General features: G+C 41.9%; 1 protein-coding gene across 1 annotated transcript in view; it reads left to right on the top strand.

The window, feature by feature from the left end:
- LOC128685932 (uncharacterized protein CG43867) overlaps positions 1-23,202 on the top strand; it is a 1,104,857-nt gene that overhangs the window by 880,280 nt on the left and 201,375 nt on the right. Inside the window, exon 21 of the mRNA XM_070083118.1 lies at positions 12,398-12,575. Within this exon, the coding sequence (XP_069939219.1) occupies positions 12,398-12,575 (178 nt within the window). The remainder of the gene's footprint in view (positions 1-12,397; positions 12,576-23,202) is intronic.

Below are 23,202 nucleotides of genomic sequence, written 5' to 3'. Positions count from 1 at the left end.
GTTGATATTCAGTAGTTAAGTTCGACTTACGACCATTTTGACTTATGACCAGTTTCTCGGAACCGAAATCGGTCGTAAGTCGGATGGTGGGTGTAATTTGTAATTTTTGTTCACACAAAAAATATAAGATTTACTGTTATGCCTTATTGCAATAATTGTATAAATAATGTCAACCCATTCACAACTGCATATTGAAATGGACAATGACGTTATTTGTTTACTCTTGAACATAGCCAAGTAATCGAATGTTTCTCCTACATTGAGCCCAATTTCAAGGTACTTTTTGTAATGAAAGCAATCAAAATCATATCTATTTCTGTAATATATCTTCCATTCTATCAAATGAAACCGAAAAATGAGAATAGAACCATAAAAACCATGTGAAAATACCACTAAGGGGTGGCTAATTGCTGAGAAGTGATCTCCATTATTTATGCTCCGATTTCTTTCATTTTTGGTGTGCGTTAAGCAGCATATTTCCATCATACATTGCCCAAATTTCAATTAGATAGTCCAACACACAAATGAGGTAGAATTCCCTAGATCAAGAGCAAGAGCCCCTCACCAGCGTCAAGGAACCTGCCTTGTGGTCTGCTCGCTTATGGAAATTTTGCTCGCGTATGGAAGCAAAAAATCGACCCAGTGACTGCTCGTACAGTGGACCCCCCGGTATTCGATATTAATCCGTTCCTGAGAGCTCATCGAATACCGAAAATATCGAAAACTGAATCAATTTTCCCCATAAGAAATAATGGAAATCAAATTAATCCGTGCAAGACACCCAAAAGTATGAAAAAAAAATTTTACCACTTGAAATATTAAGTTTAATGAAACAGAATAATTACAATAACAACAATAACAATAGAATAATAATAGAATAGTTGACACTTACCTTTAATGAAGATCTGGTGATGATTGATGGGATGAGAGGAGGGGAGAGTGTCGAAGTTGTTACTGTTTAGAAGGGTAATCCCCTTTTATTAGGATTTGAGGTAGCAAGTCCTTTTCCGGGGTTACTTCCGTTCTTCTTTTAATGCCACTAGGACCAGCTTGAGAGTCATTGGACCTCTGTCTCATAACAAATCTGTCCATAGAGCTCTGTACCTCCCGTTCCTTAAGATTTGTCTAAAATGGGCCACAACATTGTCATTGTAATAGTCACCAGCACAGCTTGCAATAGCTGTGTTAGGGTGATTTTCATCTATAAAGGTTTGCAGTTCAACCCACTTTGCACACATTTCCTTAATTTTTGAAGTAGGCACAATGGATTCCACAACTGGCATAGGCTTCTCAGGGTTAGCCCCAAACCCTTCAAAATCTTTCTTAATTTCCATACTAATTCTCACCCTTTTTACCACAGGGTTGGCACTAGAAGCTTTCTTGGGGCCCATGGTGACTTATTTTGCAGAAACAAGCGCCAAAAACAATGATAATATGAAATGTACCGAATGTATCCTTAGATGCGCGCACACTACCTGGCTTGTAAACACTGGCACGCACGGGGCAGTTCAGGCCACACGTGGACACGTCTCGTACAAATTGCATCGAATACTGAGGCGAAATTTTTGCATTAAAATGCATCGAATACTGGATTTATCGAATACCGATGCCATCGAATACCGGGGGTCCACTGTATTTGGAAAAACTCGCACGTGGATGCGCTCGCAAGTAGAGGTTCCACTGTATGTGAAACTCCTTGAAGCATGGTGTTATGACGAGTGTCAGTAAACTGCTGACAGTGCAGTGACACTTGATGAAAGTGCACCCTGGCTTTATTTGTCTTCACTGTTACACACAAACATTGTCTGTCTGTCTGTTTATCTATCTGTATCTGTCTAACTCTTTTTATCTGTCTTTGTCTGCCTGTGTGTGTCTGTCTTTCTGTCTGCTTGTCTCCCTGAGCAAGTGAAAATGCGTATTATTTGCATCATGCTTATTATGCCTCATACAGTGGTCCCTCAATTATCGTCCTTAATCTGTTCCTGCAAGTGGGACTAGTATCGAAATAGGCGATTTTCAAATCAATTTTCCCCATAAGAAATAATGTAAATACAATTAATCCGTTCCTGACACCCAGAAGTATTGAAAAAAAAAAAAAAATAATTTCATGAAATGTAGATGTAGTACATAAACAATACAATGGGACATGATGAATGAAACATTAACAGCATAACACCTACCTTTATTGGCGATTCTTCTTAGTGTATGGAAGACTGGAGGAGGAAATCCCCACTAGCATTAGCACAGAACATGAGCGTCAGCCTGTTTTTCATAGGCTTGTGTCCTGGCAGTGCCTTTTCTTCCTGAGTAATGTAGGTCCTCTTTGGCATTTTCTTCCAAAAGAGGCCTGTTTCGTCACAATTGAACACTTGTTCAGGTTTCAGTCCTTTAGCCTCTATGTACTCCTTGAATTCCTGCACATATTTTTCAGCCGCTTTTTGGTCCGAACTGGCAACCTCACCGTGCCTTATCACACTGTGTATGCCAGTATGCTTCTTAAATCTCCCAAACCAGCCTTTGCTGGCCTTAAATTCACTCGCATCACCACTAATTGCAGGCAATTTCTTTACCAAATCGTCATGCAACTGCCTAGCCTTTTCACAAATAATCGACGTTATAAGACTTATCTCCTGCTAATTGTTTCTTGTTTATCCACACCAATAATAACTTCTCAACATCTTTGAGTACTGGTGATCTCATTTTTGTCAGCATATTTACCTCCTTTGCAACAACAGCTTCCTTGATTTCCTTTTTCTTGGCTATGATGGAAGATATGGTTGTACGGGATTTGTTATACATCCTGGCCAGTTTGCCTACACGTACGCCACTTTCATATTGTTCAGTGATGTTTTTCTTAAATTCAATCGTATTTCTCACCTTCTTTACCAAAGGCTTGGCACTAGGAGCTTTCTTTGGAGCCATGGTAGCTTATTTAGCACTTGCAAGCACTAAAATGAATGGAATATGTATTATGAAATAGTTCGTATGAACACGTGAGGGGACCGTCGCTCACTGGTAAACAATGGCACACTGGCTGGGAAGGGAGGACAACATGGCTCAGAGCCGTGAGTACGTGTCCAGGACGAAAGATGATTAGCGAGTTAACGGACCATTTGTGAGCCAATGTTTAAACGAAATAATGCGACTATTTCCAAAATGGACGACTTTCAAGCCGGACGATTATTGAGGGACCACTGTATCTACAAGCACTGTATAGCACTTTGCCTGGAATTTTGGGGTTATCCTAGGTAATTTACACTATGTATAATTGTACTTATATGTACCTGTGAATGCTGGGGGCAAGGGGCTAGTAACTCCTTCTCTTGTATAAATTACTAAATTTAAAAAGAAACTTTCGTTTTTCTTTTTGGGCCACCCTGCCTTGGTGGGATATGGCTGGTTTGTTGAAAAAAAAAAAGGAACTTGTGAGAGACAAAGATAGACAAAGAGAGACAGACAGATGGAAATATAGACACAGAGAGATATAGACAGATGGAGATGTAGACAGATGGAGATAGAGACAGACAGAGACAGGTACAGACAGAGACATCCAATGTCAGTCATCCAACTAGCTAGCCAACCAGCTGGCCAGCCTGCCGAATATAGGTCTCCCTCCACATTCGCGAGGGTTAGGGGATCAAGAACCTCGCAAATGTTGAAAAAACGCAAATGTGTGGTGCACAGATATATTGTAGGGAAATATAATAATAGCATTTACTTAGCCTAACAATACTGCTTCCTTAACCTATTGAACTATGAACAATCATAAAACATGTGAAAACATCACAAAATATTGTACTAGTGCCAACCCTTTGGTAAAGGTGAGAAAAACTATAGAATTCAAGAAAGGACTCATAGCCGAGTACCAAAGTGGAGGAGGAGGAGAGAGGGGAGAATGTGCCTTCTTCAGTGATTCTACGATATGTACAATACAAAAGCAGCACGAGTCGATAAAGGCTATAGCACCAGCCAACAATAAAGTGTAGCAAGTAAGTTAAGCAATTAATCGGTAAAGGACAATGCGAACCTAACTCCTCCAGTGTTGTTGGAGTTATATAGGGCAAATGACAACACCGCCGTCTCTAGTATCTACTGTCTCTACTGCCGCCTCCACCACCACTATGTATGGCTTATGCTCTCAGTGGCCCTTATACACCCAACAACAACAACGACAACACAACACTCGTGACATACTTAATGATGTATTTTATTAATTCTAGAATATATGTCATGTTTCTATGTGATTAATATTGTTTATTATGTCATATTAGAAGAATTGATAGATAAATAAGCTGTAGAGTTGATAATAATGTCATATTGAAGGCCTATCTTGTCCTGTCTCAAAACAAACTGCCACCGCCACAATTCCTAACATATGTAATGACATATTTTAAATATGATTGGGCGGCTGGGAATTCGTGAATGTTCGAAGCCTCTGAAAGTGGAAAACACAAATGTTGAAGGAGACCTGTACATATTACACATGTTCCAGAATCGTTTCTCTTTACTTAGGGCATAGGTTATTGGACATTCTGGCAGGATGACACTACCAGTGGTATCAGAAAGAAAGGATGTTGCACATGGGTTATTATCGAGGTTTTTGAGGTTTTCTTGACCCCTTGTGGCCATGTCCATCTCATAGCCACAAAACTCTGGGTCACCATCACTTCCCTCTTAAAAGGGGAATGTTAATATGACATGACATCAGTGAATCCCTGGTGTTTGCCATGCTATTTGCTCTAGCTGGCACTCAGTTGAACTGGTGCTCTCACAAGGTACTAAGTGGTCTCAGAATTTTTTAATACTGGACACACCGAGTGTTAAGACCCATTCTATACTGACCAGGCATCTCAGGCCAATCATGCCAAATTTGGAGGCAGGAAAAATAAAACATAGATCTACGTTTGGAGTGCTAGCGGTACAAACGTAGATCTATGTTTGCACAGTTTTAAGGGTTAAGCAACCATTTATCTGACCAACCTTCTAGTTTGCCCAGATTCATTTGCAGCCTCTCCCAGTCCTCATTTGTTTGTATTCTCGTTAGTATTACATCATCAGCAAACAGAGATACATCTAACTCAATTCCATTTGGTATGTCTTCACATAAACCAGAAATAGTACTGACCCTAATACCAGTCCTTGTGGAACTCTGATTGCTACTCTTCCCCATTCTGGCATCTCTTACTCACCCTAAGGTACTCTTTTGATCCACCAGATCCCTCCACCTGCCTGCTTTTGAAGTTTTTTTTTTCTCCAGTCTTGTGTGATACAGTATCAGATGCCTTCTTGCAATCTAAGAAAATGCAGTCCATCCAACCCAACCCCCTCAATCTTGTTCACATTTATTACTTTATCTTAGAACTCCAACAAGTTAGTAGGACACAACTTGATCTACCATCCCTAAACCAATGCTGGTTATTGTTTATGAAACCACTTCTCTGTCAGTGTTCTATCACTCTTCCTGATAAGGTACTTCATTACCGTGGAAGGTATGCATGTCAGATAAACCAGTCTGTAATTACTGCCTCTTGTCTGTCACCCTTCTTATATATGGGGACAACTCTTGTGTCTTAAAGATTTCTGGCAGCTGATCCATATGAATTGACTTACTGCAGATCATAGCTAGTAGTTTAGACACACACACACACACACACACACACACACACACACACACACACACACACACACACACACACACACACACACACACACACACACACACAGACACACACACAGACACACACACAGACACACACACAGACACACACACACAGACACACACACACACACACACACACAGACACACACACACACACACACAGACACACACACACATACACAGACACACACACAGACACACACACAGACACACACACAGACACACACAGACACACAGACACACAGACACACACACACACACACACACACACACACACACACACACACACACACACACACACACACACACACACACACACACAGGCGTGCACACACACACAGGCACACACACACAGGCACACACAGGCACACACACACAGACACACACACACACACACACACACACACACACAGACACCACACAGACACACACACACACACACACACAGACACACACACACACAGACACACACACACACACACACACAGACACACACACACACAGACACACACACACACAGACACACACACACACACACACACAGACACACACACACACACACACACACAGACACACACACATACACACACACACACACAGTGAAGAGGCAGGGCCAGGAGCTTGGACTCGTCCCCTGCAACCTCAACTAGGCGAGTACACACACACACACACACACACACACACACACACACACACACACACACAGAGCAAGTGCTGGATGAGGTACATATAACCAAGGAGGAGGTGAAGAAGCTGCTATGCGAACTTGACACCTCAAAGGCGGTGAGACCAGACATCTCTCCGTGGGTCCTTAAAGAGGGAGCAGAGATATTGTGTGTGCCATTAACAAAGAACTTCAACACATCATTTGAAACTGGGCAACTCCATGAGGTATGGAAGATGGCAAATGTAGTCCCAATTTTTAAAAAGGGAGACAGACATGAGGCACTAAACTACAGACCTGTATCACTAATGTGTATAGTATGCAAGGTCATGGAGAAGATCATCAGGAGGAGAGTGGTGGAGCACCTGGAAAGAAACAAGTGTATAATTGACAACCAGCACGGTTTCAGGGAAGGAAAATCCTGTGTCACAAACCTACTAGAGTTTTATGACAAGGTGACAGAAGTAAGACAAGAGAGAGAGGGGTGGATCGACTGCATTTTTTTGGACTGCAAGAAGGCCTTCGACACGTTCCTCACAAGAGGTTACTGCAAAAGCTAGTGGATCAGGCACACATAACAGGAAAGGCACTGCAATGGATCAGAGAATACCTGACAGGGAGGCAACAAAGAGTCATGGTACATGACGAGGTGTCAGAGTGGGTGCCTGTGACAAGTGGGGTTCCACAGGGGTCAGTCCTAGGACCTGTGCTGTTCTTGGTATATGTGAACGACATAACGGAAGGGATAGACTCAGAAGTGTCCTTGTTTGCAGATGATGTGAAGTTAATGAGAAGAATCAAATCGAATGAGGATGAGGCAGGACTACAAAGAGACCTGGACAGGCTACAAGCCTGGTCCAGCAACTGGCTCCTTGAGTTTAACCCTGACAAATGCAAAGTCATGAAGATTGGGGAAGGGCAAAGAAGACCGCAGACACAACATAATTTAGATGGCCAAAGACTGCAAACCTCATTCGAGGAAAATGATCTGGGGGTGAGTATAACACCGAGCATATCTCCTGAGGTGCACATCAATCAGATAACTGCTGCAGCATAGGGGCACCTGGCAAATCTACGGATAGCGTTCCGATACCTCAGTAAGGATTCGTTCAAGACTCTGTATACCATTTATGTCAGGCCCATACTGGAGTATGCAGCACCAGTCTGGAACCCACACCTGGTCAAGCACGTCAAGAAGTTAATGTACAAAGGTTTGCAACAAGACTAGTCCCAGAGCTAAGGGAAATGTCCTACGAAGAAAGGTTGAGGGAAATCGGCCTGACGACACTGGAGGACACGAGGGTCAGGGGAGACATGATAGCGACATATAAAATACTGCACGGAATAGACAAGGTGGACAGAGATAGGATGTTCCAGAGATGGGACACAGACACAAGAGGTCACAATTGGAAGTTGAAGACTCAGATGAATCAAAGGGATGTTAGGAAGTATTTCTTCAGTCATAGTCGTCAGGAAGTGGAATAGCCTAGAAAGTGACGTAGTGGAGGCGGGAACCATACATAGTTTTAAGGTGAGGTATGATAAAACTCATGGGGCAGGGAGAGAGAGAGGACCTAGTAGCAGTCAGCGAAGACGTGGGGCCAGGAGCTATGATTCGACCCCTGCAACCAGAAATAGGTGAGTACAGACACACACACACACACACACACACACACACACACACACACACACACACACACACACACACACACACACACACACACACACACACACACACACACACACACACACACACACACACACACACACACACAGACACACACACAGACACACACACACACAGACACACACACACACAGACACACACACACACAGACACACACACACACAGACACACACAGACACACACACACACACACACACACACACACACACACAGACACACACACACACACACACACACACACACACACACACACACACACACACACACACATACACAGACACACACAGACACACACAGACACACACACAGACACACACACACACACACACACACACACAGACACACACACAGACACAGACACACACACACACACAGACACAGACACACACAGACAGACACAGACACACACACACACACACACACACACACACACACACACACACAGACACACACACACACAGACACACACACACACACACACACACACAGACACACACACACAGACACACACACACATACAGACACACACACACACACACACACAGACACACACACACACAGACAGACACACACACACAGACACACACACACACACACACACAGAGCTGTGAATCGACCCCTGCAACCACAAATAGGTGAGTACACACACACACACACACACACACACACACACACACACACACACACACACACACACACACACTGGTACTGGAAAACCTCATGCATCAACATGTTAGAGACACTACCAGAGAGAGAGAGAGAGAGAGAGAGGTGAGAATGGTCCAGCAAGACTGGACCTTGTATTCACCTTGAGTAATTCAGACATCGAGGATATCATGTATGAAAGGCCCCTAGGAGTGAGTGATCATGTGGTTCTGTGCTTTAACTACATAGTTGAGCTACAAGTGGAGAGAGTAGCAGGAATATGATGGGAAAAACTACAAAAGGGGGGACTGCTCAAGCATGAGGAACTTCCTGCAAGACATTCAGTGGGAGAGAGAACTGACAGGAAAACCAGTACAAGAAATGATGGACTATGTGACAACAAACTACAAGGAGGCAGAGGAGAGGTTTGTTCCCAAGGGAAACAGAAATAATGGGAAGACCAGAACGAGTCCTTGGTTCACCCAAAGGTGTAGGGAGGCAAAAACTAGATGTACTAGAGAATGGAAAAGGTACAGAGACAAAGAACTCAGGAAAATAAAGAGATTAGCCGAAGAGCCAGAAACGAATATGCACAGATAAGAAGGGAGGCTCAGTGACAATTTGAAAATGACATGGCATCAAAAGTCAAGTCTGACCTGAAGCTGTTGTATAGCCACATCAGGAGGAAAGCAGTCAATGACTAGGTTAGTTTTCTGCGGAACTGGAGAAAATAATGGAGGCAGAGTTTTCTGCTGAATTAGATAAGAGGATGGAGGAGGAGGAGAAGAAGAAATGGGAGTCACAAGTCGAAACTGCAGAAGCCAGGATAAGGGCCCTAGAATATGAGGTAGATGGGCTGAAGCGAGTTACAGGGGTATTGCTCAGAAGAGACATAGCAACTGAAGCTGGTACACCCCTACTGAACGAGGAGCCCAATGGAAAGGAGACATAACTTATGCTTAGACCCTATCATCCTACCAAGCAGGGCCAAGGAATGAAGAGGGAGAGCAGTTGGGAGCAGGGATAGTGGTAAGGTAGGGGGGAGAAGGTGGCAAGGGAAATGGGTCACATGTAGAGGCATGACCATGCCACCAAGAGCTACAGGAAAAAAAAAGGAAGAAAATGGCCATATACAAGTGGGAACCAGAGATGCAGAGGGAAAGGCAATGGGAGGAGGAGAGGGACAGGTGGGTGTTTATTCATGGGCTTCAGGAGAGCAAAGGGAGGGCACATTGAAAGACAGCAGGAAGAAAAACAGGAGATTGAAAACATAGGCAAAGAGGACATGATTGAGATAGTAAATTTTCAGAGAATAGGGGGGTACTTGAAGGGGAGAAATCGGCTGGTCAAGGTGATTTTCAAGACAGAAACAGTGCAAAACAGGATCCTGCAAGAGAAACCACAGCTGAAGGAATCACCAACATGCAAGAGGATGTTCTTAGACTGAGACAAAACAAAAACAGAATGACAGCAGCTGAGGGAGAGGACACAGAAGTGAAAAGGGCTAGAAAGAGAGACAAGGACAGAATCAGCAGAGGTCAACCAAAGCAGGGCAAAGCAACAAACGCAAGTGCACACCGAACCACCCCCAGAACCCCACAACCAAACACGATATCTCAACACAAACCACAATCCACACTTACAGTCCCCACCCCAAACTATGCTGCAGAATCCCAGAGCACACTGCCAGGTCCCCCATTCCCTTCCCCACCTTCTAGGAGAGATAGGGGGGATATGATAATGACATAAGATACTGAGAGGAATCAACAAGGTGAACAGAGACAGGATGTTCCAGAGGTGGAACACAGCAACATGGGGTCACAGTTGGAAGTTGAAAACTCAGATGAATCACAGGGATGTTAGGAAGTATTTCTTCAGTCACAGAGTTGTCAGGAAGTGGAATAGTCTGGGAAGTGATGTAGTGGAGGCAGGATCCATACTTAGCTTTAAGAAGAGGTATGATAAAGCTCATGGAGCAGGAAGTGTGTCCTAGTAGCGACCAGTGAAGAGGTGGGGCCAGGAGCTGTGACTTGAACATTGCAACCACTACTAGATGAGTGCAACTAGGTGACTCTACACACACTGTACTCACCTATTTGTGGTTGCAAAGGTCAAGTCATAGCTCCTGGCCCCACCTCTTTGCTAGTTGCTACTAGGTCCACTCTTTCCCTGTTCCAAGAGCCTATCATACTTCATCTTAAAGCTATGTATGGATCCTGTCTCGACTAATTGTTCCATATCCTGACATATCTAAGGCTGAGGAAATACTCCTTACATGACTATGACTCATCTGAATTGTTAACCTCCAGTTGTGTCCCCTTGTTCCTGTGACCCATCTCTGAAACATTCTGGCCCTGTCCACCTTGTCAGTTCCTCTCATTATTTTATGTCATTATCATATCCCCCCCCCCATATCCCTCCAGTCTTCCAGTGTCATCAGGTTGAATTCCCTTAACCTTTACTCAGCTTGCTTAGCTTTGGGACTAGTCTTGTTGCAAACTTTTGCACTTTCTCCAATTTCTTGATGTGTTTGACCAGGTGTGGGTTCCAAATTGGTGCTGCATACTCTGATATAGGCCTGAGGTACACGGTGTACAGTGTCGTGAATGATTCCTTACCTAGATGTCGAAATGCTATTCTTAGGTTTGCCAGGTGCCCATATGGTGCAGCGGTTATTTGGCCGATGTGCACTTCAGGAGATGTACCTGATATGATGTTCCCCAAGATCCTTTTCCTTGAGTGATTCTTGCAGCCTTTTAGCCCCTAGGCTGTACTCTGTCTGTGGTCTTCTTTGTTTTTTCCCTATCTTCATGACTTTGAAGTTGGTGGGATTAAACTCCATGAGCTATTTGCAGTGGCAGCTTGTCCATAGGAGCTGCAGTCCCCCCAGATGCTCACTGCCAGACATATGACTTCATCAGCCTTATGCTAAAATAATTTGCAACTGACAAATATATTACAGGAAAAATCTGTTGTATGTTTTCAATGTATTTATAAGCAAATTTTTAGTTTTTTTTTTTGAAACGAGATAAATGTTTGAACATAGAAGTTTGATGCGGTACAGTAGTATACGTATTACTGGTGTTACATGTGGCAGCAAGGAGCTGCATCCGATTCAGCATACACCCAGTTAAATTTTAAAAATTATTACTTTAGTAACATTTATTATGCTGTTCTATGAGGCTTGCAGTCACGCACTCCCCTCATTCTACTTTTTGTCGAGCCGCCACTGTATAGTCAGACCAGGCTTGCAGCCTGTCCAGATCCTCTTGTAGTCTTAATTGATCCTTGTCCACTTATATTCTCCTCATTAGTTTCACATCATCTGTGAACAGGAACACCTCTGAATGTATCCCTTCTGTCATATCATTCACATATACAACAAACAGCACTTGCCCTAGGACTGACCCCTGTGGAACCCCACTCAACACATGTGCCCTCTCTGATACCTCATCACGTACCAACACAACGTTTCCTGTGTGTGTGTATGCACAGCATGTGCGTGCCTGTCTGTGTATGGATATACTATTCTTATACATGTATAGTGTGTGTGTTGGTACAGCATCTCGATATAGTGTGTTTTGTAAGATTGACACAAAACTAGTTTTTATATTACTGTCATAACACTGAATATATCAAATTTATTTTGTCTCGTCTATATTGAATACATTACATTACTCTTTTGCAGTTATTCACATTAATATTTGTTTCATCATTGAACATAATTTATTTGTATTAACAGAACTGAGGTAGGAAAGTATGCTGCATATTGTCAGCGAGCGCTTGAAAGAACTTTGGAACATGGAGGTCGAGAGGCTAAACCATCTCGAATGGAAGTCCTTTCTATTTTACTAAAGAATCCCTATCACCACTCGCTACCCCATGCTATACCCGTCCATTTCATCAATGGAACCTATCAGGTAAAAACATCAGAAATTATATATGTATATTTCTCATAATAAGTATGAAATAGTTTTAATTATGCATTGACTTTTTACCACCTGTCTGTTTTTACCTAGTAAAAATATTAGAAATAGTTATTTGATTGTACCTTTCATTTCCAAAATAGATACCCTGTACACATATGCATGAGGTAACTAATATAAAGTTTAAATTTAATTAATATACAAAGGAACCTTGGCTTATGAATGCCCCACCATGCAAATTTTTCAGGATATGAACAGTCACTCGATTGATTTTTTGCTTCTGGATACGAACGAAATTTCAGGATGTGAACTTTTCCCTCAAGGGAGGTTCCTTAGTGAGGGGCTCTTGATCAAGGGAATTGGATCTGTGCTCCACTTCCCTAAATTAATAATAATAATAATAATAACAAGGCTAACAGATTACTAGGATTTATCTCAAGAAGTATAAGTAACAGAAGTCCAAAAGTTATTTTACAGCTCTATACATCACTAGTGAGGCCTCATTTAGATTATGCTGCTCAGTTTTGGTCTCACTACAGGATGGATGTAGATTCATTGGAGAACATACAGAGAAGAATGACTAAATTAATTTACTGTGTAAGGAATCTCCCGTATGAAGATAGACTTAAAGCCTTAAATCTCCACTCTTTGGAGAGATGTAGAATGAGGAGAGATATCATTGAAGTGTATAGTGGATGACGGGCATAAACAAAGGATATATTAAAGTACTGAGGGTGTTGAACTAGGTAAGAACCAGAAATAATGAATTTAAGTTGGATAAATTTAGATTTAGAAAGGACATAGGTAAGTACTGGTTTTCTAACAGAGTTGTGGGTGCGTGGAACAATCTTCCCAGTAGGATGATCGAGGCTAGGACCTTGGATAGCATTAAAGAGAGATTGGACAAATTTACGAGTGGGAGGGGCTGGGTTTGATTGGTGTCATTGAGTACGGGAGCAACTTCTTGGGTAGCTTTGGGTAGAGGTCATTTTGATAAGGACCTGCCTTGTATGGATCAGTAGGCCTTCTGCAGTGTTCCTCCATTCTTATGTTCTTATAATAATAGTTATTATTATTACATATGTACTACTAATAATAATAATACACTTCAGCAGGCCTGTTGGCCCATACTAGGCAGGTCCTTCACAATCCGTCCCACCAACTCAATTTTCAATGTTGCCCAAGCATTAAGCTTTGATAATTCTATTTACTCGTGTGCAGGTCCCACTCACGTCCAACCCCTTTCACTCGTGTATTTATCCAACACAAATTTGAAACTACCCAAGGTAGTTTCAAATTTGTGTTGGCCTGTGGTGACCTGTACTTAACTCTGTGAAGACGTGTCTTGTGTGCTCTCTGTGAATTTGAACTAGATGTCCTCTCTTGAGCAACTCTACCAGCAGCTAAAGGAAGAACTGAGGAGGGCTAAGCTTGAGATACAGCGACTGACTGAGGAAAACAAGAAGATTCGTAGTAATCCTCCTGTTGAAAATCCTCAAGCCAAGAAAGGAACCTGAACAGTGGCTGGAAAGCATGGGACAAAGCTAAGGATCAAGAGGACGAATGGAGAGGTAGAATCAACGAAGATCCAGGAAACTGTTGTGGAAACATCAGACTCATTCTCCATGCTAACTGATAAATGTGAGTTGACTTCTGGGAACATCATGACGAATGACCCCAAGAAAGGTAAAAATGTTGTTGTTGGGGATAGCCAGGTTAGGTACATGGATAGGGCCATCTGCTTGAAGGATAGGAGTAGGAGGCAGATGGTGTGTTTTCCTGGGGTTGAGATGAAGGATGTTGTTAGCCATCTGGATGACATCATGAGAGGTAATGGGAACAATCTTATTATTTGTTTCAGTGCTGGAGGCAACAATGTTGATAGATGTAGGAGTGAGGACCTGATTAGCAGGTATAGGTCAGCAATAAAGATAATTAGGAGGAAGGGTGGGAACCCTGTCATATGTGGTATTTTCTCAAGGAGAGGAGTTGGAAATGAATGGGTGTTCAGGGCAATTGGTGTCAATTGCTTGCTGGACAAATACTGTAAGGAAAATGCGGTAACATTCATTGACAACTGGGACCTCTTCTATGGCAGAAATGACATGTATGCCATGGATGGGATTCACTTATCTAGGTCTGGGGTGGGGGCACTGGCAACTGCAGTAGAGGGAGCTGTTAGGACTTTAAACTAGGAATAGTTAGTGGTATGGGTTTTGGCAGGAAAACAGTGAAGTCCCATTGTGTAGTAATATGAGTACTAGGGGAACTAGTAATAGGCACAACCAACATAACCCAAACCAGCATGGTTTTAGAGCAGGACGATCATGTCTGTCACAGCTGCTGAACCATTATGACAGAATTATGGAGGCACTGGAAGATGACAAAAACGCAGATGTGATTTACACAGGTTTTGCAAAGGCGTTTGACAAATGTGATCATGGAGTGATAGCGCACAAAAGGAAGGCCATGGGCATTACGGGGAAGGTAGGCAGATGGATTTTCGATTTCCTAATGCATACAACACAAAAAGTAGTACTGAACAGGGCAAGATCCAGCATCAGCGAGGTCAAAAGCTCAGTGCCCCAAGGCACTGTCCTGGCACCTCTGCTGTTTCTCATCCTCATAGCAGACATAGACAGAAACACCCAGCACACTTTTGTATCATCATTTGCAGATGACACTAAAATAAGCATGAAAGTCAGTACGATAGAGGACACTGAAAAAGTACAGGAAGACATAAACAGGGTTTTCCAGTGGGCAGTGGAAAACATGATGTTCAATGGTGATAAGTTCCAGCTGCTTAGGTATGGAAAGAATGAAGAACTCAACAGGAACATTATATACAAAACTCAAGAGGGTCACCAAATAGAACGTAAGGAACACGTAAAAGACCTAGGAATAATTATGTCGGCGGACCTTTCTTTTAAAGACCATAACAAGACAAAGATCATGACAGCCAGAAAGATGACTGGGTGGGTATTGAGAACTTTCAAAACAAGGGAAACAATGCCGATAGTGACACTCTTCAAATCGTTAGTGCTCCCTCACTTAGAATATTGCTCAGTGCTGATGTCCTCATTCAGGGCAGGAGAAATATCGGAGCTGGAACAAATACTGTACAGAGATCGTTTATGGCGCACATTGAGCCAGTAAAGCACATAAACTACTGGGAACGCCTGCAAGTCTTGAACATGTACTCATTGGAGCGGAGGAGAGAGAGGTACATGATAATATACACCAAGAAGGTACTCGAGGGCTTGGTCCCAAATCTGCACACTGCCATAACAACATACTGGAGTGAGAGATATGGGAGGAAGTGTAAAATAAACCCAGTGAGGAGCAGGTGTGCATTGGGGACAATAAGGGAACACTGTATCAACATCCGGGGTCCCAGACTTTTCAACATCTTACCAGAAGATATCAGAAACACTGCTGGAACAAGTGTTGAAGCCTTCAAGAGGAAACTAGACAAGTATCTTCACCAGGTGCCAGATCAACCAGGCTGTGATGGATATGTGGGGCAGTGGCAACAGCAGCAGCAACAGTCTGGTTGACCAGGCGAGCACCAGACGAGCCTGGCTCATGGCCGGGCTCAGAGAGTAGATATACTCTCGAAATTCTTCAAAGGTATATCAAAGGTAAGGCAGAATGAGGTGGATATTGGAAAGCCAGTGGCACTAGGTGACAAGGACAGTAATAGGTTTAGTTGATAAATTAGACATGTGCAACACTTGGGTATCTTTAATGAGGAAACGTTTTGCCACACAGTGGCTTCATCAGTCCATACAAAGGAGAATGGTGAACAGGAGTAGTTTGAGGTAATCAGTCCCTCACCCTTCAGTCGATGGGGTCAGTCCATTAATCTTAAAAAGAATACAGCACATCTGCGGAGAAGTAGCTTATATACCATAGGGAGGAGAGTTGCAACAGTCGTAGGTGGTATCACATTTGTTAAATGTGGAAGTAGGTCATGCCCAAGGGTTAGGCAAGTGAAGAATTCCCTGTATTAAGATCCCAAGATGTTGCTGTGTCAGACAGGAATGTAGATGAATGGTTCAGAGAACCAACAAGTTGTTATATTAGACACATGGGCAACACTTGGGTATCTTTAATAAGGAAACGTTTTGCCACACAGTGGCTTCATCAGCCCATACAAAGCCTAGAATGGATGTGGTCAGTCCATCAATCTTGAAAAGAATATAGCATATCTATGGAGAAGTAGCTTATATACCGTAGGCAGGAGAGGCTCTTACTACAGGGAATTCTTCACTTGCCTAACCCTTGGGCATGACCTACTTTCACATTGGATATTACGATAAACTTTATAAACCGTAGGCATTGTTAGTCTAGGGGACTTTTTGATGAGAATTATTCTCTAGTTATATCGTAATAAGGTTGTAAGGAGATCGAAAAACTTTGTAAAATGTATCTTTAATATAAAGTAGATATTGTTATAGACAAAGTATTTTGTTGTACCTTATTCTTAATTATATATAAACAGACTTTATATACCACTTATGAATTAAGAAGACCTTTATTCTTAGTTGAATTAACCTTTAATATTCAGTTGAACAAAAAGTTACTTTATTCTCTATTTTCTAAGGAGATTAGGCTGATGGCTTAGAAAACTTGAAGTCTCTATATGCAAGAACTTCTGTATAATGAAAATTCCACAATTTCTGGTGACTTAAGTGAATAAAGCTCTAGTCCAAAAGCTTCACCGCTTAGGTTAAAATGAGTAAGCTGTGGAGACCCCCTCTATACCGAGAGAGTTGCTGTACTGCTTAATCCACCCCACTCAACCCTGACGTCAGCTCGCTTCAGGCGAGTGGTGTAGAGGCGAGGCCAAACAAACTGGTCGTTACCCCATTTCCTCACCAGAATAATTTTTTTTTTTTTTCAACAAGTCAGCCGTTTCCCACCAAGGCAGGGTGACCCAAAAAAAGAAAGAAAATCTCCAAAAAGAAAATATTTCATCATCATTCAACACTTTCACCACACTCACACATAATCACTGTTTTTGCAGAGGTGCTCAGAATACAACAGCTTAGAAGCATATACGTATAAAGATACACAACATATCCCTCCAAACTGCCAGTATCCCAAACCCCTCCTTTAAAGTGCAGGCATTGTACTTCCCATTTCCAGGACTCAAGTCCGACTATATGAATATAACCGGTTTCCCTGAATCCCTTCACTAAATATTACCCTGCTCACACTCCAACAGATCGTCAGGTCCCAAGTACCATTCGTCTCCATTCACTCCTATCTAACACGCTCACACACGCTTGCTGGAAGTCCAAGCCCCTCGCCCACAAAACCTCCTTTAACCCTTTGAGGGTCGACAGGCCCTCTCCGAAACTCGTTCTCAGGGTCGGCCAAATTTAAAAAAAAAAAAAAATTATTTTCTCTTATGAAAAGATAGAGAATCTTTTCCCGATCATAACGACACCAAAAGTTTGAAATTTGATAGAAAACTTACGGAATTATGCTCTCGCAAAGTTAGCGGTCTCGGCGATGTTTACGGATCGGCGATTTTGCCCACTTTGAGCCCCATTTTCGGCCAATTTCACTGTACTAGTCGACAAAAAACATGAATATTTCGCTAGAACTGCATTTTTTCTATCGAATGGGTGCAAGAAACCACCCATTTATAAATTCAACTATCCAGTACAGTGGTCAGAATTTAGCAATTTTGCCAATTTCACACAAATTTCAAAAGATGCCAATTTCGGAATAGGGTCCAGAATAAACAAGAAAGACATTCCTGGCACTAAAATGACATTTCCTCTAGTCATTAGTCACGTCTCAAGGCCCCTCTTATATTCTTTTGCTTTCCACTTTGAATTTTTATTCTCACAAAAAATATAAGATTTACTGTTATGCAGACTACTGCATTAGTGTAAAAAATGGTATAAATATTATTGGTGCACTTGTGAAAGAATATTGGACTCACCAGTTGACGTGTATTGCACGCTTGGCACGATTTGTTTACTTTTGAAGTTTGGTAAAAATCGAACATTTCTGCTACTTTGAGCTCAATTTCAAGGCACCTTTCATTGTAAAACCAGTCAAAATCATCTCAATTTCAGTAATATGTCTTCCATTCTATAAAATGAGACGAAGAAAACTAGAATACAACAATAAATACTATACGAAAATACACTGCAAAGTCGCTGATTTATTAACCCTTTGACTGTCGCGGCCGTATATATACGTTTGTAAGGTACCGTGTTTGACGTATATATACTCATAAATTCTAGCGGCTTCAAATCAGGCAGGAGAAAGCTAGAAGGCCCACATGTGAGAGAATGGGTCTGTGTGGTCAGTGTGCACCACATAAAAAAAATCCTGGAGCACGCAGTGCATAATGAGAAAAAAAAAACTCCGACCGTTTTTTTTAATTAAAATGCCGACTTTGTGGTCTATTTTCGTATAGTATTTGTGGTTGTATTCTCGTTTTCATGGTCTCATTTGATAGAATGGAAACTATATTATAGAAATGGAGGTGATTTTGATTAATTTTACCATAAAAAGAACCTGGAAATGGAGCACAAAGTACAGGAAATGTTTGATTTTTGCCGATGTTCAAAAGTAAACAAATGATGTCATTGTCCAATAAATGTCCAAATAGCCATTCTAATACACAGTCATGAATGGGTTGATGTAATTTTTACAATTATTACAGTATTGCAGTAGTCTGCATAACAGTAAATCTTCTATTTTTTGTTTGAATAAAATTTCAAAATAAAAAGCAAGAGTAATATCACAGGGACCTGGAGACATGACTGATGAACAAAGAAAATCTTATTTTAGAGCCAGGAATGTCTGCATTGTTCATTCTGGACCTTATTTTGAAATTGTCGTATTTTTTAATTTTCGTGAAATTGGCCAAATTGCAAATTTCTGACCATGTTATTGGGTAGTTGAAATCGGTAAATGGGCAGTTTCTTGTGCTCAATCGATAGAAAAAATAGAGTTCTGAAGAAATAGTTATGAGTTTGGTTGACTGGAATAACGGAATTAGCCGAAAATAGGGCTCAAAGTGGGCGAAATTGCCGATTTTTAAATATCGCCGAAGTCGCTAACTTCGCGAGAGCGTAATTCCGTCAGTTTTCCATCAAATTTCGTTTTTTTGGTGTCTTTACAATCGGGGAAAGATTCTCTATCATTTCATAAGAAAAAATAATTTTTTTTTTTTTCGAATATTTTGCGACACCAGGAGCAACTTCAGGATTGGGCCCTTCGACAGTCAAAGGGTTAAAAAAAAATGGAAAAAGTTTTTTTTTTCTCATTATGCACCATGTGCTGCAGGAATTTTTTTAGACTGTGCACACTGACCACATAGACCCATTCTTTCATATGAAGGCCTACCAGCTTTCTCCCACTAGATTTGAGGTCGCTAGAATTTATGAGTACTAGTACGTCAAAAACCCCTACGCGTAAGACGTACTAGTACGACGAAAACCCTCAAAGGGTTAACCCCCTCTCTCCAACCCTTTTGAGGACGACCCCTACCCCGCCTTCCTTCCCCTATAGATTTATATGCTTTCCATGTCATTCTACTTTGATCCATTCTCTCTAAATGACCAAACCACCTCAACAACCCCTCTTCAGCCCTCTGACTAATACTTTTATTAACTCCACACCTTTTCCTAATTTCCACACTCCGAATTTTCTGCATAATATTTACACCACACATTGCCCTTAGAAAGGACATCTCCACTGCCTCCAACCGTCTCCTCGCTGCTGCATTTACCACCCAAGCTTCACATCCATATAAGAGTGTTGGTACTACTATACTTTCATACATTCCCTTCTTTGCCTCCATAGATAACGTTTTTTGACTCCACATATACCTCAACGCACCACTCGCCTTTTTTCCTTCATCATTTCTATGATTAACCTCATCCTTCATAAATCCATCCGCTGACACGTCAACTCCCAAGTATCTGAAAACATTCACTTCTTCCGTACTTCTCCTCCCAAATTTGATATCCAATTTTTCTTTATCTAAATCATTTCATACCCTCATCACCTTACTCTTTTCTATGTTCACTTTCAACTTTCTACCGTTACACACATTCCCAAACTCATCCACTAACCTTTGCAATTTTTCTTTAGAATCTCCCATAAGCACAGTATCATCAGCAAAGAGTAACTGTGTCAATTCCCATTTTGAATTTGATTCCCCATAATTTAATCCCACCCCTCTCCCGAACACCCTAGCATTTACTTCTTTTACAACCCCATCTATAAATATATTAAACAACCATGGTGACATTACACATCCCTGTCTAAGACCCACTTTTACCGGGAAGTAGTCTCCCTCTCTTCTGCACACCCTAACCTGAGCCTCACTATCCTCATAAAAACACTTTACAGCATTTAGTAACTTACCACCTATTCCATATACTTGCAACATCTGCCACATTGCTCCTCTATCCACTCTATCATATGCCTTTTCTAAATCCATAAATGCAATAAAAACTTCCCTACCTTTATCTAAATACTGTTCACATATATGCTTCAATGTAAACACTTGATCTACACATCCCCTACCCACTCTGAAACCTCCTTGTTCATCCGCCATCCTACATTCTGTCTTACCTCTAATTCTTTCAATTATAACCCTACTGTACACTTTTCCTGGTATACTCAGTAAACTTTTTTTTTTTTTTTTTTTTTTTTATCACACTGGCTGATTCCCACCAAGGCAGGGTGGCCCGAAAAAGAAAAACTTTCACCATCATTCACTCCATCACTGTCTTGCCAGAAGGGTGCTTTACACTACAGTTTTTAAACTGCAACATTAATACCCCTCCTTCAGAGTGCAGGCACTGTACTTCCCATCTCCAGGACTCAAGTCCGGCCTGCCGGTTTCCCTGAACCCCTTCATAAATGTTACTTTGCTCACACTCCAACAGCACATCAAGTATTAAAAACCATTTGTCTCCATTCACTCCTATCAAACACGCTCACGCATGCCTGCTGGAAGTCCAAGCCCCTCGCACACAAAACCTCCTTTACCCCCTCCCTCCAACCTTTCCTAGGCCGACCCCTACCCCGTCTTCCTTCCACTACAGACTGATACACTCTTGAAGTCATTCTGTTTCGCTCCATTCTCTCTACATGTCCGAACCACCTCAACAACCCTTCCTCAGCCCTCTGGACAACAGTTTTGGTAATCCCGCACCTCCTCCTAACTTCCAAACTACGAATTCTCTGCATTATATTCACACCACACATTGCCCTCAGACATGACATCTCCACTGCCTCCAGCCTTCTTCTTGCTGCAACATTCATCACCCATGCTTCACACCCATATAAGAGCGTTGGTAAAACTATACTCTCATACATTCCCCTCTTTGCCTCCAAGGACAAAGTTCTTTGTCTCCACAGACTCCTAAGTGCACCACTCACTCTTTTCCCCTCATCAATTCTATGATTCGCCTCATCTTTCATAGACCCATCCGCTGACATGTCCACTCCCAAATATCTGAATACATTCACCTCCTCCATACTCTCTCCCTCCAATCTGATATCCAATCTTTCATCACCTAATCTTTTTGTTATCCTCATAACCTTACTCTTTCCTGTATTCACCTTTAATTTTCTTCTTTTTGCACACCCTACCAAATTCATCCACCAATCTCTGCAACTTCTCTTCAGAATCTCCCAAGAGCACAGTGTCATCAGCAAAGAGCAGCTGTGACAACTCCCACTTTGTGTGTGATTCTTTATCTGTTAACTCCACGCCTCTTGCCAAGACCCTCGCATTTACTTCTCTTACAACCCCATCTATAAATATATTAAACAACCACGGTGACATCACACATCCTTGTCTAAGGCCTACTTTTACTGGGAAATAATTTCCCTCTTTCCTACATACTCTAACTTGAGCCTCACTATCCTCGTAAAAACTCTTCACTGTTTTCAGTAACCTACCTCCTACACCATACACTTGCAACATCTGCCACATTGCCCCCCTATCCACCCTGTCATATGCCTTTTCCAAATCCATAAATGCCACAAAGACCTCTTTAGCCTTATCTAAATACTGTTCACTTATATGTTTCACTGTAAACACCTGGTCCACACACCCCCTACCTTTCCTAAAGCCTCCTTGTTCATCTGCTATCCTATTCTCCATCTTACTCTTAATTCCTTATTCCTCTATAATTTTTACAATCTCTTTTGTCCCCTTTCCCTTTATTTTATATAAAGGGACTATACATGCTCTCCACCAATCCCTAGGTACCTTCCCCTCTTTCATACATATATTAAACAAAAGTACCAACCACTCCAACACTATATCCCCCCCTGCTTTTAACATTTCTGTCATGATCCCATCAGTTCCAGCTGCTTTACCCCCTTTCATTCTACATAATGCCTCACATACCTCCCCCACACTTACATTCTGCTCTTCTTCACTCCTAAAAGATGGTATACCTCCCTGGCCAGTGCATGAAATTACCGCCTCCCTTTCTTCCTCAACATTTAAAAGTTCCTCAAAATATTCTCGCCATCTACCTAATACCCCCCTCTCCCCATCTACTGACTCCCCTACTCTGTTTTTAACTGACAATCCATACTTTCCCTAGGCTTTCTTAACTTG

Source organism: Cherax quadricarinatus, chromosome 9 (genome assembly GCF_038502225.1).
Source record: "Cherax quadricarinatus isolate ZL_2023a chromosome 9, ASM3850222v1, whole genome shotgun sequence".
Classification (NCBI taxonomy): domain Eukaryota; kingdom Metazoa; phylum Arthropoda; class Malacostraca; order Decapoda; family Parastacidae; genus Cherax; species Cherax quadricarinatus.
The sequence above is the reverse complement of the archived record's forward strand: the minus strand, read 5'-3'. Positions and strand labels throughout refer to the sequence as shown.